At 42.3% G+C, this 14,022-nt stretch overlaps 1 protein-coding gene across 1 annotated transcript in view; it reads right to left on the bottom strand.

The window, feature by feature from the left end:
• The window catches only part of FBN2 (fibrillin 2), a 206,384-nt gene that overhangs the window by 39,568 nt on the left and 152,794 nt on the right, over positions 1-14,022 (bottom strand). The window contains exons 35-45 of the mRNA XM_084778399.1: positions 13,359-13,481; positions 12,222-12,344; positions 9,974-10,135; positions 9,182-9,250; positions 8,618-8,743; positions 7,467-7,592; positions 6,734-6,886; positions 3,562-3,630; positions 2,222-2,347; positions 1,910-2,035; positions 1,326-1,451 (exon numbers count right to left, since the gene is read on the bottom strand). Coding sequence (XP_084634525.1) covers positions 1,326-1,451; positions 1,910-2,035; positions 2,222-2,347; positions 3,562-3,630; positions 6,734-6,886; positions 7,467-7,592; positions 8,618-8,743; positions 9,182-9,250; positions 9,974-10,135; positions 12,222-12,344; positions 13,359-13,481 — 1,329 coding nt within the window. The remainder of the gene's footprint in view (positions 1-1,325; positions 1,452-1,909; positions 2,036-2,221; positions 2,348-3,561; positions 3,631-6,733; positions 6,887-7,466; positions 7,593-8,617; positions 8,744-9,181; positions 9,251-9,973; positions 10,136-12,221; positions 12,345-13,358; positions 13,482-14,022) is intronic.

Raw genomic sequence — 14,022 nt, 5'->3', positions numbered from 1 at the left:
ACACACACAGGTCCTTAGGAGGAGAGCTGTGTCTGGAGGTCTGAGGCTCTGATTGACTTTTCTCATGGGAGGACTGCTAGCATAGGGACAGATTCTTCCCATGTGTATTTCTAAGTCATATGTATCACAGATTTGTGTGTGTGTGTGTGTGTGTGTGTGTGTGTGTGTGTGTCAGATTACACTCTCTGAGAGAGTATAGAAGGAGAAACCTCCCATCCCCCAGTGTCACCTGTAAGCAAGCATTTTCACAACGTCCATGCACACGGGACCAGAGCCTGGGATACCCTTTGCATAAGCACCAATTAGCCTGGGATACCCTTTGCGTAAGCACCAATTAGCCTGGGATACCCTTTGCATAAGCACCAATTAGCCTGGGATTCCCTTCGAATAAGCACCAATTAGCCTGGGATACCCTTTGCATAAGCACCAACTAGCCTGGGATACCTTTTGCATAACACCAATTAAGAGATTTTCCTCTGTCGCTCTGGGGGTGGGCGGTGGCGGAAAGGTGCACTCAGTATGCAGTGAGTGGACCGAGACTTTCTGCACAGGCGCCTCATTGCACAGATATTCCATGAAGGAAACGACTCCCCACTACTGAAACCTGATTTTAAAGTGCACCTACCGAGAACCTAGAACCCCCAAAGAGTGGGTGTACAGCCCTGGCTCTCCCACACGGAGAATGTGCTACATACAAGTGACCACATATTTTAAATCTGATTTTCCTCTTTCAAATAGGAAGCATACAGAGGAACTTGGGGATAGTGTGGTGTGGGGGGAACAGAGTTCTGTCTGACATCAGAGTTAAGGCATTCTATGTAGTCCCCGCTTCAGGGACCTTGCCCATCTGCCTCTGGAAACACATAAACCGGACTCTCATCCATTAACTAGCTGTTATGTTGGCTACTGGGGATTTTTAAAGACTCTGGCTATGTTCATTTCTGCAATCACTTTAAGAGCTAAAGCTCAAATGATGATGCTTAATCCTAAACTATCGTTTATAATTAAAAGGATGTGTATTTGCACAGTCTTTATGTTAATATTGTCACCCTTATTACTCCTTTGCACTCCCAAATTCACGTTGCGTGGTAAGTTCCACCTAGCCTGAGTGTATGCAAATAAACACCATGCCAGTGAACCTCCGGTACAAAACGTTGACAATCACTGGGCTGAAGAGCCTACGATGGATGGTTTGTCCCCGATTGCAAATCTTACATCAACGCCTTAACCCGCTTAGCAAGGCAGAGAAGTGGTAGCTGCTGAGGTCCTGTGGTGGCACCATCGCCTGTTCCTAAGCCCCAGCCTCAGATCACCCCCCTTCTTACCCATGCACATGGTCTGATCTTGAGAAGCCTTGAAGCCATTGTTGCAGATGCACTGGTAACTTCCTTGCAAATCAACGCACAGGCCATGACTGCAAACATTAGGAATTTCCAAACATTCGTTGCGATCTAAAACAAACACAAAAAAAAGGGGGGGGGGGGAGAGGGACACATGTTATACATATCTGATTTTTATTAAGGTTCCTTCGTTTTTCACAGACGTGTTCCTCTAACCTGTTATTAATTATGATAGGCAGGCTGAGAACGAACCAGAACAATAGCTCAATCAAAATAAGCAAGCCTTTCAAGTACCCAAGCCCCTCTTTTCAGTCATGCCATTTTTGTAGGTTGACTAGGACCTCAAGGGTTCTATTTTATACCAGAGAAACTCACCAAAGCAACCTCTCCTCCCAACAAAGTAATCTGAAAGCTACGGTGGGAGCGTTTTGGCATGATGAATAGATTGAGTTAGACAATCTTTCTAAAATCATCCTTAAAACATTTTTGTGGGGAGAAAGCAAGGGAGCCCTCCGAGCACAGGGAACCCACAGATTGCTGTGGTTGGTGATCGCCGGCCTCTTGCTTACCTACACAGGCCCCATTGGGAGAGAGTTTGAAGCCAGCCGCACACTCGCAGCGGTAGCTGCCAGGGCTGTTGATGCAGTCTGCATTGCGCTGGCACAGGTTGTCGCCGTTGCTGCATTCGTCGATGTCTGCAAGAGCAATGGGTCCAGGTAAACAGTCTTCCACTGTTGCTTTAGGGTCCCACTCACTTCCCCAACTTCCATGCTCAACTCTTAAAATACTACAGAAGAGACGACACAGAACCGGAAGGCCGCCTAGAAGCCACTTACGAATGGCAAAGTCTTTGGAGGCTGGGCATGTATTTCTAAGATTACCTTCACAGACCAAGAGCAGGTCATTGTAACTGAAGCCTGTCGGGCATTCACAGCGGAAACTGCCGATCTGGTTAATGCACACACCGTTTGCACAAATGCCTGGAATCTCTTTACATTCGTCAATGTCTGAAATTGAATGGATTTGGTAAGATGTACGTGGTTCTGATAAACCGCATACATACCATCGTACCTTAAAATGATGCTATGGGTAGCCTGAAATGAAAATATACACTCTGTTCAAGTCAACTGCAACCTGGCATAAACAGTCTTGCGGCTTCTGAAGAACTAGCGACCACAGGGCAGTTAGCTTCTCTAAAGAGCTTTGGGAAAATGAAGGCGGTTGGTAAAACACAGCAGATCTTAAGTGGCAATAAGGCAAGGGACGCCCCTCCCCCATAAGGAATCAAGCCCTAACCACAAGTTATGTCAAGTCACCCGAACAGCTGCCATTCATCTGATAAAGTTACATTTCCCTAAGTCGATGTATTTTGTTATGCACAGGCTCTAGCATGTTGCCTCATAGGGACTTAAAATTATATTGCTTAAACTGCGATGGGGGAAATAGAGCTAGCAACTGGGAGTCCATTCAGAAGGAAGTAATTTATCTGAAAAGGAGTTCTGTAAATTCATAATGAGACCAAAGGAAGGGAACTGATATAAAAATATACTGGAGGCTAAAGATGGACTTTTGAAAAGGTTAAATAGGTCCTGTGGTGGGTAAGTGAACCCGTGGAAGCATGCGGACGAGGGTTCGGATCCCCAGCACCCACATAGAGGCTGGAAAGAGTGGTATGCGTCTGTAACGCCAGGGCTGAGAGGGGAGGATCAGACACGGGCATCCTTGGAGTGCCTGGCCAGCCTGCCTAGCGGTAAAGGAACCTTTAGTTTCAGTGAGAGACCCTGTCTCAGAAAATAGTGTGGAGAGGGTTGAGAGAAGATGTCAGATGTCAGCCTCTGGCCTTTGCAAATACTGGCACACCTGTACATAGGTACTCACACATATATTCATGAGGTACATCACCCCGACATACACAAAATGTAAGACAACATGCATGACGAGGGAAACTCAAATTTTTCATGGTATGCATGGAATTTTGAGAGTGTCAAGTAATTATCATAATTTAATTGCTAGGCTATGCTAACGGATATAATACCATTTTTAACACTTAGGTGACCTCTATAAGCGTGGTTTCTTTGGTCAGGCAACTAATCACATTAGCCTAGAGTCCAGATTGTTACATTTTTGTGGTTATATTGGGACGCATGTACAAAATATGACATGTATGCATATGTTTACACATGTATATGTGCATTCACAAATATAAGGGGAACAAACTCACCAACAGCCTTTCCTGTGTGGATGTCAAAGGTGAATCCAGGAATATTTCCACATATAGTTTTAAAGTCAGCTGCAGAACAGAAACAAAGGCAGGAGCTCTTAACATTGTTAGACACATTGAAAATATCTTTTACACCATTATTTTCACCAAGGGCATTGTTTTATAATTCACAACCGATCAGTCTTTTAGGTTGTAATCATATGCATTTGATAACAATGTCTGTTTCTGCCAAGGGGCCATCTAGGCACTCTCTACCACTGTCATTTCTGCTATTAACTTTTATTGATCTGACAGCAGGAGGTAAGCAAAATATTTAAAAGGAGAAAACGTATTTGGCAATTAAATTGTTTTTTTCCCTTATAATACAAAGAGCTTCAATAATGGTCTAATTCAAGCCACTTAGATGGCTCGGGAGTAGAAGCTCTTGTTGATTAAGCTTGATAACCTGAGGTGGGGCCCCTGGAACCCACTGCACAAAGTTGTCCTCCTCAGACCTACACACACACACACACACACACACACACACACACACACACACACATGCACACATACACACAAACACACACACCTACACACACGTACATGCACACGCACTCACAACATACACACATGTGCGCACACACACACACATACACACACACACACACACACCCCTAAAAAATTTAAAAGCATAATAGAAATACACAAAGAGGCTGTTATTGCACAAGGCACTGATGTGTAGAAAAGGTTTTACAGTGGAGGCAAAGGCCAGAGATGACCCATGGATGAGGTGAGATTTTTGTCTTTTTGTCTTTTTTTTTTTTTTAAAATGAGCCTACCTGTTGAGATGGAATTTTGAGAAATAAAAGGAACGATTCATCATTAGATAAAGTGGGGACTATAAGGGCTATTCTTACCTATAACTCACCAAATCTGCAGAAAAGTAAAGGAACACTGATTGATTGGGGCAATATGTTTTAGATGTCTGTTATGACACAAGTATACATAACTCCTAGGACTGCAGTGTTAAAAACATCTATGGAATGGGACTCTAAATTCCAACAGTGTAAGGATTTTGTAGTTTTTTTCTATCAATAAATACAGAGTTGTTTAATTCAATGGTTTCTAATAGCCTGGCCACTTCCAGGTAAGTATCTATGTAACTATCTATGTAGCCATCTATCTATGTAGCTATTTATCCATCATCTTTCTATCAATCTATCTTTGTATGTATGTGTGTGTGTGTATATATGTATGTATGTATGTATGTATCATCTGTTTATCTATCGCAGCTCCTTAAACATCATGGTACCCACACGGAATAGCCCTTGCCACTGTTAATTATCCCATTTTCCAGAGAAGGAGTCATCATAAATGGTAAATCCTCTTCTTGGATCACACAAGTGACAGGGCTTTTATGTACATGCAGATCCAACTCCCAAATCTAAGCCCTTTATTTCCTTTCACAAAGAAAATGACATTTATTTTCCCAAACCAGTAAGCTAGGATCTTGACTTATGGAGCTTTCTAACTGAGACTTGTGAGAATGTCTTCAGCTTACGGAACAGCAGGTAGGGGAAGGCTAAGCACACCCGTTTGGAAGCTGCCATGATGTGGACCTCAGGTGACCCCGCCTGGCTCACCTGTTCAACATTTGGCCTCTATTTTTATACCAAGGCTGCTATTTTAAGGCTGTAGAGCATTCAGCGGTTGGGAATGCCTGGTGGAAGTCAGTCAAGGGGTGGGTGTCATTAGGGGGTCACACCTGCTTCTGGTTCCTGCCTTCATCCTCTGCCTCCTGGGCTAAACCCTGTGAGTCAGCAGCCGCCTTAAGCTTCTGCTCCCCTGGACCTAACTGCTCTGCTCGGCTTTCCCTGCTATGACGGGAACCATGAGCCAATATAAATCTGTGGTCCCTGGGATGGGTCTCCCAGGTATTTTGTCACAGTGATGGAAAAAGTACCATGTTGCTGAATTTGAGTCACCACTTTGTCCGCGCCTCTCCCCTTGAGTTCATTTTAGCACTCCTGTAAGTGAAGTGTCTGAGTGCCCGCCGTGTCAATGTTTGGTAACAACACAGCATCGGCTTCTCATCTGTCCTATCAGCTCCTTCAACTTTCAGTGTCTGTAGGTATGAAAAATTATCATCCTCTAAGCCACATAAAGTCTAGACAAAGAGTGATAGGCAGGTGGTTGCTATTCTTGTCTCTGTGATGTTTCTCTCTCTCTTTTTTTTTTTCTTTCAGTGGAATTGTGCTAGTGAAAAATCCTCCTAGGCCAGGCTGGAGACATGACTCAGTGGTTAAGAACACTGTCTACTCTTCTGGGTTCCATTCCCAGCACCCACATGGCAGATCACAACCGGCTCTAACTCCTGTTCTCGGAGATTCAAGGCTCACTTCTGGTCTCTGCAGGTACCAGGCACAAAGAAATACATAAAGGAAAACACATACAATATTAAAGCAATTTAAAGACACATTGTCATGTAAAAGTTCCTTTTGTGTTGTGGGATAAGGCGCACAGGAAACATAATTAACGGGCCATTTTATGCAGTTTTTCTAATCAAATACCTTTTAAAACATATTTTTCAAGCAAAGCTTCTTCATCAAATACTTTTTTACTACATATTTTTTAAGATTTAATTTAAACTATTATTGAAGTTTCTAACTTTCAAGTTACTTGGTACTAAAATATATCAAACATAATGACAGTAGTTTCTTTTTTCTCTTTTTCTTTTTTTGTTTTTTTGAGACAGGGTTTCTCTGTGTAGCCTTGGCTGTCCTAGACTCGTGTTATAGACCAGGCTGGCCTCAAACTCACAGCAATCTGCCTGCCTCTGCCTCCCGAGTGCAGGGATTAAAGGTGTGTGCCACCATTCCCAGCTATATAGTAGTTTCTCAGTAAATTCATTTGATGAATAAATAACTAAATAACTGGCCAGTATTATTTGATGACGATTGTAAATGGACCAAAGCTATAAACTCCAGCAATGGTGCTTCTTTTCAAGATTTGGAGCTTATGCAACATTTGTCTCAGGAGTTAGGTTTTGGCTCCCAAAGTGGGTCATGTCATTTGGGAAACCGAGCCACAGGATGCTTTTGGATATCTAAGGAACTGAGCATCTCTGGCAACCAAACACACTGACTGTTACTGTGTGTGTCACAATCAGCACAGCATGCGGCGTGGTGCTTACCTGTTCCTGGTGTTGGGCACGGCTCACAAGGTTTATTCCAGGCTTTGCCAACATTGTATGTGCAGCAGCACATCCTTTTTGTCACGTTAAAAGGTAACTCGTTTTCGCAGGTCGTCCCATTATAGCTTCGGTAGCAGAAGCTTTTCCTCATGTCTACATGGAGAGAAAATGGTCAGCGAGGCAGTGAGAGCAGGGAGCAGCGGCTAACCAACTCGTTTGCAGCCAGATCTCCTGAGAGATAGCGCTCTGGGAAACATTTGATATTCTCATTTTCAGAAGGGCATGTCCTGCTTTTAGGCAAAGTATTTTGTGGATAACTTTTCAGAGATGATAAACTTTTTTTTCATGTATTTATATCTCTACTAAAATATTGATCTAATTGGAAAACGTCCATTAGCTAATTTAAGTGAGGAAAGAAGTATTGAAATTCAAATGTCCTCTTATCTATACAAATGCATTTTACATACACAGAGAGTCAACATTACCTAAGATCTTTAACTCCAATGCTTAATATTTTTTTCTTAAACCTCAGGATTACGGAAGATATAGGTATGTGGTGGAAGCTAAGAAAGGCTCGAGCTAGAACAGCAGTTCATAGGATTCTGAAATACTTCCTCGTTTATAAAGATTTGGTTTCCAAATTTCCTGAACAGTGATCCTGAGAACATAAGTGCCACAGGCACAAAGCCAGCAGCCTTGAGTCCAGTAGCTAATCTCAGTGATCGCTACTGACCCATGCAGTTGTGCCCTCCGTTGACTTGCATGTACTCTGGTGGGCAAATGCAAGTGTAATTCCCCAGGGTGTTGTAGCAGGTCCCGGGTCCACACACACCAGGATGGGCAAAACATTCGTCGATATCTAGAACAGGCAAGGATGTCAATGAGTTAAGTCTGTCCTGTGAGTTTACACAGCGTAGCTTACTGAACAGAGCACACATGACCTCCTAGTGCTATGCTTATATGATTCAGAAATAAAAAACACTCTCAAATGATGTGTTTACATTTACATGCCACATTAACATATTTCTTTAAAAAAAAAAGATAAAAAGCGCTCAGATCCCAAAAAACTATGATTTATAAAAATAGACTAAATGGCAAAAACCAATTTGCCTCATGTCTATATACATTTGTGGACATTTACATCCTCCAAGAGGAATTTCTTTGAAGTCTGTTCCTTTTTTTTTTTCCTATGCCATTTGAATTAAATTTTAACAGTAACTTTAAACTGAGTGCAGGCTATGAGATCCTCCTTTCACATTAGAAGCCCCTCACGGGTTCTCAGTGCAGGGTAGCTGCCAGTAGCTTTCCTTATTAAATCACAGTTCTTTTAAGATGCATCTGGCTGACAAGTTCAAAGCTAATGGCTGTAACAGAAGTAATATGTTTTTATTCTTAATGTTCAGCTTTGGAAACAGCCCCCCATCCCACACAAACCCGGAAGTTACACTGCCAGCCAGAACTAGAAGCAATGATGATGCCCTAAAAATAAAATTATAGCTGCCGGGTGACCCAGGGAAAGGAAGAATCTGCACATTTCCACTTCTTTATGTTATAGCCAACATCTAGAAATTATTGACCAATATTAACTAACAGACACATCAAAGTCTACCTGTTCCTACATAAAATTACTGTCAATGTTCAATTGCAACTAACTTTCATATCATAATTCCATTTTTAATTTATATTCCACCAATCATCTTGCTCAGAAAAAATTCAGTAAGTCATTGCAAACGAACTGCAAATTGCATTTATCTCTATACAAAGGAACAGCACAGCTACGAAAAGAAAAAAAAAAGCTACCAGTAGTCTCAGCAGTCTCCCACTGTAGGGTGAAGGCCACAAGAGGAGGGCCACTGTGCTGGGAACAGCCCCAGCTTCCCTCACCTTCACAGATGCGGGTCTCCTCGCTGAGGTAGTAACCCTGTGGGCACTCACACTGGAAACTCCCAAAAGTGTTGATGCAGTTTCCGCCCTGGCAGAGCCCTGGTAACTCCTGACACTCATCGATGTCTGCAAGAAGAGGCAGCCCATTAACAGTAAATATCAGGACCCACGAGGCAATCCTGCAGTTTTCAAACGTGACATCTTATATGGACCACAGACATCTGTGCACCTAAAGGAATGCCCTTAGGTGCTGGGTTCATTCTGACTGATTTTCTTGCCTTTGTTGCAGAACTGCTGTTTTCTGAGGAAAGTAATGGGAGCAAGCTGTGGGTAATTTGCTGGGGACAACATAACAAGGGGTTCTCAGCATAACAACAGAACACCAGATGCTGCTAACGGATGGCTACTTCTTGGGAAAACCGTTGCTTAACACGTGTGGGGCAGACCGCCTACCTGTGAGGCCGGCACTGCTTCACACTGACTTTTGCCATGGCTTCCCTATGTGACAAGCGGCCATGAGCTTGCCTTCCAGGATGATTATGATGGGGTTGGCTGTGAGCTTACCTTCCAGGATGATTGTGATGGCGTTGGGTCTAAAGCCCTCACCTCCAGGACAAAGGGTATAGTATTCAGCTACAAAGCAACGGAAAACAAGAGCTTTGAGTGCCGGATCCCAGCGGTTGGGACAATCAGCAAAGGTTTGGCAACTGCCAAACTCAACTCATACACCCTCAGGGGATGTCAGTATTTTTCTTTGTGTCCTTTCAAATGTATTTCAGTAATGTATATCACATTTTACCCCGAAATATCATTACTTTGCCAATGTCACGCAGTGGGATAACAAAATTCATTTGTTTTTTTGTTTTTGTTTTTAAAGAAAACACTTGCTTTTAGATAATTAATATCACAAATATTTTGGTGAGTAAATAAAAAACAAAACAAAACGCCAGGAGCCTATGGTACAAAGGTCTAGGTTTGGTGCACATCAGAACACACATTTCCCTTTAAAGTGCTCTGTGACTGACTCCAGGGCACACTCTATGAACCTGAACTAACAACCTCCAAGAGGAACTAAGAATGGCCTTCGCCCATGATACCATGAAGAATTGATATTATGACCATTTAAATTGGATTGTGGTTATGATGATTTTATTTTAGAGAAACATAATGGAAAAAAAATAGGAGGAAAAAACTGAAATTCCTTTTCTATAAAACGCTCTTGGCGGAGCTGAGCATCATCCTTGACAGCCGTCCAAAGCCACCCCTCCCACTGCCCGCAGTGCAGGAATACTATAGCAACTTGTTTCTAGATCCCCGGAACAGGAGTGCTTCCCTCCTCTTCCGCTCCATACTTACTGCTATTGACAGGGGGGCACGTCTCACAGGGGTTTCCCCAGGCCTTCCCCAGGGAGCAGCAGCAGGAGGAGCGGCTGACGCCTACCCCGACCTCTGTGTTGCAGGACAGACTCCCGTCCCCTCGAGGACCAAACTTCAGGTAGCAGTTGCCCACACGGTTGTCTGCAGAGCGACAGAAGAGCTTAAAGAGGTCCCCGATATGGGAGGAAGTACTCAGGAAGGCATTTAAAGGTCGAAGTTCAAGGCTGTGCACACCGACATAGGACATACATCCCAATTCCTAGCCCAATACAATATTTCGCTTTTAAACTTTGAAGATGGAGTCAACCTTAAGACGTGACGACAGGCTGCAGTCACTAGAAACCGCAGACCGTTTTCCGTATACTCATAGACTAAACGAGACAGTAGGGCACTTATTTGGGGATGCGCTGGACATTTCAAGTAATGTGACTATGAGAGAATGGGGCGTAACTCATCTGGATCATGAGTTTGTGAAGAGGTGGAGCTGTACCTAGCATAACTCAACTGAGCCTGCAGCAGGCTAATGACGTCGTTCCGCTCTGCTTTCACCTGCATCCTCCGATGGTTTTATCTCCATCTTCACTGCAGCATCTGCAGACTGTCTAAAGCCTGTCAAACTTGATCTCGATGGTGAGAGAATCTGCTGCTCCAAAGCCTGTCCTGTCTTTACAGTTGCCATCGTGAACCAGGGCTTCACATCCTACTTTTTTCTTTTACTCCTGAGTGATCTCTCTGACCTTTCTTCTGAGTTCTAAACCTTTCTGCGTATTTCTTTCTTAAGCATTATTAGTTATTTTCAAGTTATGCTTTCTATCAGTTAAGATGGATACTCATTGCTCCACATACTGTGCTGTTCTACGGCTCCATCTCCCTCAGTCCTGGGGGGTTTCAATCTGTGGAAGTTTCCGTCTCTTTCAGCTGTCCAGCCTCGCCGCCATTTCTGATCCTCTACTTCCATACCCTTTTCACACCAGTAATAATAAGGCTTGATAACTTTTTATCTTCAAAATTGGACCTGGCCACTGACCTCACCGATGCTTTGTACCCTTAAGCCTGAATCCCAGATATCAGCATCTTTATTTTTATTTTTATTTTTTACCCTCACTATTACAATGGTTTACTAACTCAGATCTCAGCTTTCATCCCTGGCCCAAGTCCGGACTGTTTTTTGCCTTTGTAGCCAAAGTGATTCTTCAGAACTGCTCTAGGCCAGGCCACCCCCAAGAGGTGTCATCCCAACCAGAGAATTTTGAAAGCCTTTATGGGTTCACGAAGTACCTTTCACTTCTGGCTGCACACAGCACAACCATCTGGCTGCCTCTCATTATACTACGCTATTTTCGCTTGGTTCTGCTGCCAAGTCTTGGGTACACAGAACTGAGTTAACTCATGGTCCCTCCCCTGTTAGGTTTGAATTCATTCAGTATCTCTTCTTTTCTCTTTCCCATCTTTTAGCTTTAGTCACCATTCCTGTTTTTCAGATGCCCTGCTAGTAGCTCTTGCACATGTTCTCATAAAATAGTATTAATGTGCTCACTTGAAATGTAAATAAAGGACACTGCTGTCATGTAGCTGAGGGTGTCTTTTCACACTTGCTTTGTGGACAAACTGCATGAGTTCCATGGTGTCCGAGGGCTTATGATTCTTGCTACTGTTTGGAGACGAGGATTTACTCTGCAGCACAGGCTAGACCATCCTCCTGCCTCAGCTTCCCGAGAGCTCAAAGTGCATTTAAAAAAATATGTACAGTTTACTAAATTGGTTCCTAAGTCTGTGTCCCCACAAATAATACTTCAATGGAAGTCTTACATACACCTATGAAAGTCAGAGTGATAATATCTTTGGCATATAAAACCAGGACAGAAAATTATGGTTCATATATCCTTGAGAAGATCATTGGCTTTTAATATTTGCATTCAATGGATTTTTTAATGTTTTAAAGTAATTTTAAATAGAGTTTACAGAAGGTTAAGTCTATCTATACTGAAAAAATTCATTATTTTAGTAAGGATTTAGTCATGAATAACTCAAGCATCTACTGCACCCTTTCTTGGTTTTGCACTCAAAACTTTTCTTTGCATTATAAACTTGGAATCACCTAAAGTGTTTCTTAAGCCAATTTTTCTTTAAATGAATGCTAGCAAATTCATAGGGTTCATTGTCACTAGGGTTCAAATATACAACTCTGTCTATATGACTTTATTTATTTCTTTTAGCTTTCACTTACCAACACAACCCACACCAGTGGGGTTCAGCTGAAAGTCAGGGGGGCAGTTACACTCGTAGCGACCAGGCGTGTTCACACATAGGCCATTGACACAGTTTATGGGATCTGCACATTCATCAATATCTATGAACATTTAAGAGGCATATGTTAACATATGGACTTTCATGTACAAAGTGCTATTCCAAGGAACTGAGTGGATCCTTTCTGCAAGTCATTAAAGATCACTGTGAAGGACTCATCAAAATGAAAATAAAGATTCATAATAAACCTGAAATAGGTTCTCCAATGGTGAAGATTTTATATATGGGCTCTGCACGTGTGCATGGTGTATACATCTGTGTGTGTGTGTGTGTGTGTGTGTGTGTGTATGCACATGGTGTATATGTCTCTGTGTGTGTGTGCGTGGTGTATATGTGTGTGTGTGTGTGTGTGGTATACATCTCTCCCCCACACCCCTGTGTGAGTGTGAGAGAGAGAAGGGGGGGAGAGGGAGAAAGATATGGGGGGGGGGAAGCGCACGTACATGCTCTTGTGTAGAGTGAGACATCAGGACTATACTATATAGCCCTGGCTCACCTGAAACTCACTATGTAGACCAGAAAGGCCTGGAGCACATAGAAAATGATATTTTCAAGAATGCCATTTGATATCTTAATATATAAACAACAATTATATGTTGCCATTCTGAGGAAGAAAATTTATCTGCTTTTAAAAAGATTAAAGTTTCAAGAAACTCCACAGCTCAGCGCGGCTGGTCCACAGCTCAGCGCGGCTGATCCGCCTACACAGCACTTCCCTGAGATGCCTGGACTTTACTTCTAGTTCATTTTAGTGTGTGCTCTTTCTCACTTGCAAGGTTTGCTTATAATGAATTTTGTTAAAAATAAGAAAACACCATATATACGTAAAATTTTATATATGCTCACATACATACATTAAAGCTGCTAATTTGTGTCAAACAATGTTGTTTATCTAAACATGAATACATTCCAGAGTAGAAAGTAAATGTATCAAAATGTGCTTTTCTCTATTGGAAACGTGCACAGATAACTCAATAACATTTTGAAGAGTTTACATATTTAGCATGGGATACTTAAGCCAAGCAATGAGAACACAGTTGATCCTGGCTGTCAGTACCTGTGCAGTTTCCTCCCGTCCTGTCCAGTTCATAACCATCATCACAGATACAGTGAAACATCCCAGGCAAATTGTTACACGTTCCAAAGACACAAATATTTTGGAAGGAGCATTCGTCAATATCTAAAGAAAAAAAATAGTAAGGTCATCTCTTTTTTACAAAGTTATTTAAGGGTTTTAATATGTAACAAGGACATTTTCTAAATTCTCAGATATTTATAAGCAGTAATATATTTTCTTTGACATTTTTTCTATATAAATAGTATAAATAGAAAGTAAGGGATGTTTATCCATAAAATAAGATATGACAAGTACCATTTTGTTAAATGGGCATATTATACTTTCCCCTCCTTCTGCAGTTCTAGGGGCCTGAAACACAGGCTCACACAGGCTAGGGAAGGGATTTAACCACTGAGCTACACCCCAGACCTGAGCTTCTAATATTAAAACGGTATGAATTACAATACACTCAAATAGGAAGTGCTAGATTCGGCAGTATAAATAGAGTATACTCAGTAGGCAGAGGCAGGCAGATCCCCGTGAGTTCAAGGCCAACCTGGTCTACAAATCGAGTCCAGGACAGCCAAGGCTACACAGAGAAACCCTGTCTAAAAACAAAATTTTTAATGCAAACCTATCAAATGACTGAAAATTTAAAAAGCAA

This window comes from Acomys minous, assembly GCF_964271855.1.
Source record: "Acomys minous genome assembly, chromosome: 4".
Classification (NCBI taxonomy): Eukaryota; Metazoa; Chordata; class Mammalia; order Rodentia; family Muridae; genus Acomys; species Acomys minous.
This window is presented reverse-complemented; position numbering and strand designations above follow the sequence as displayed.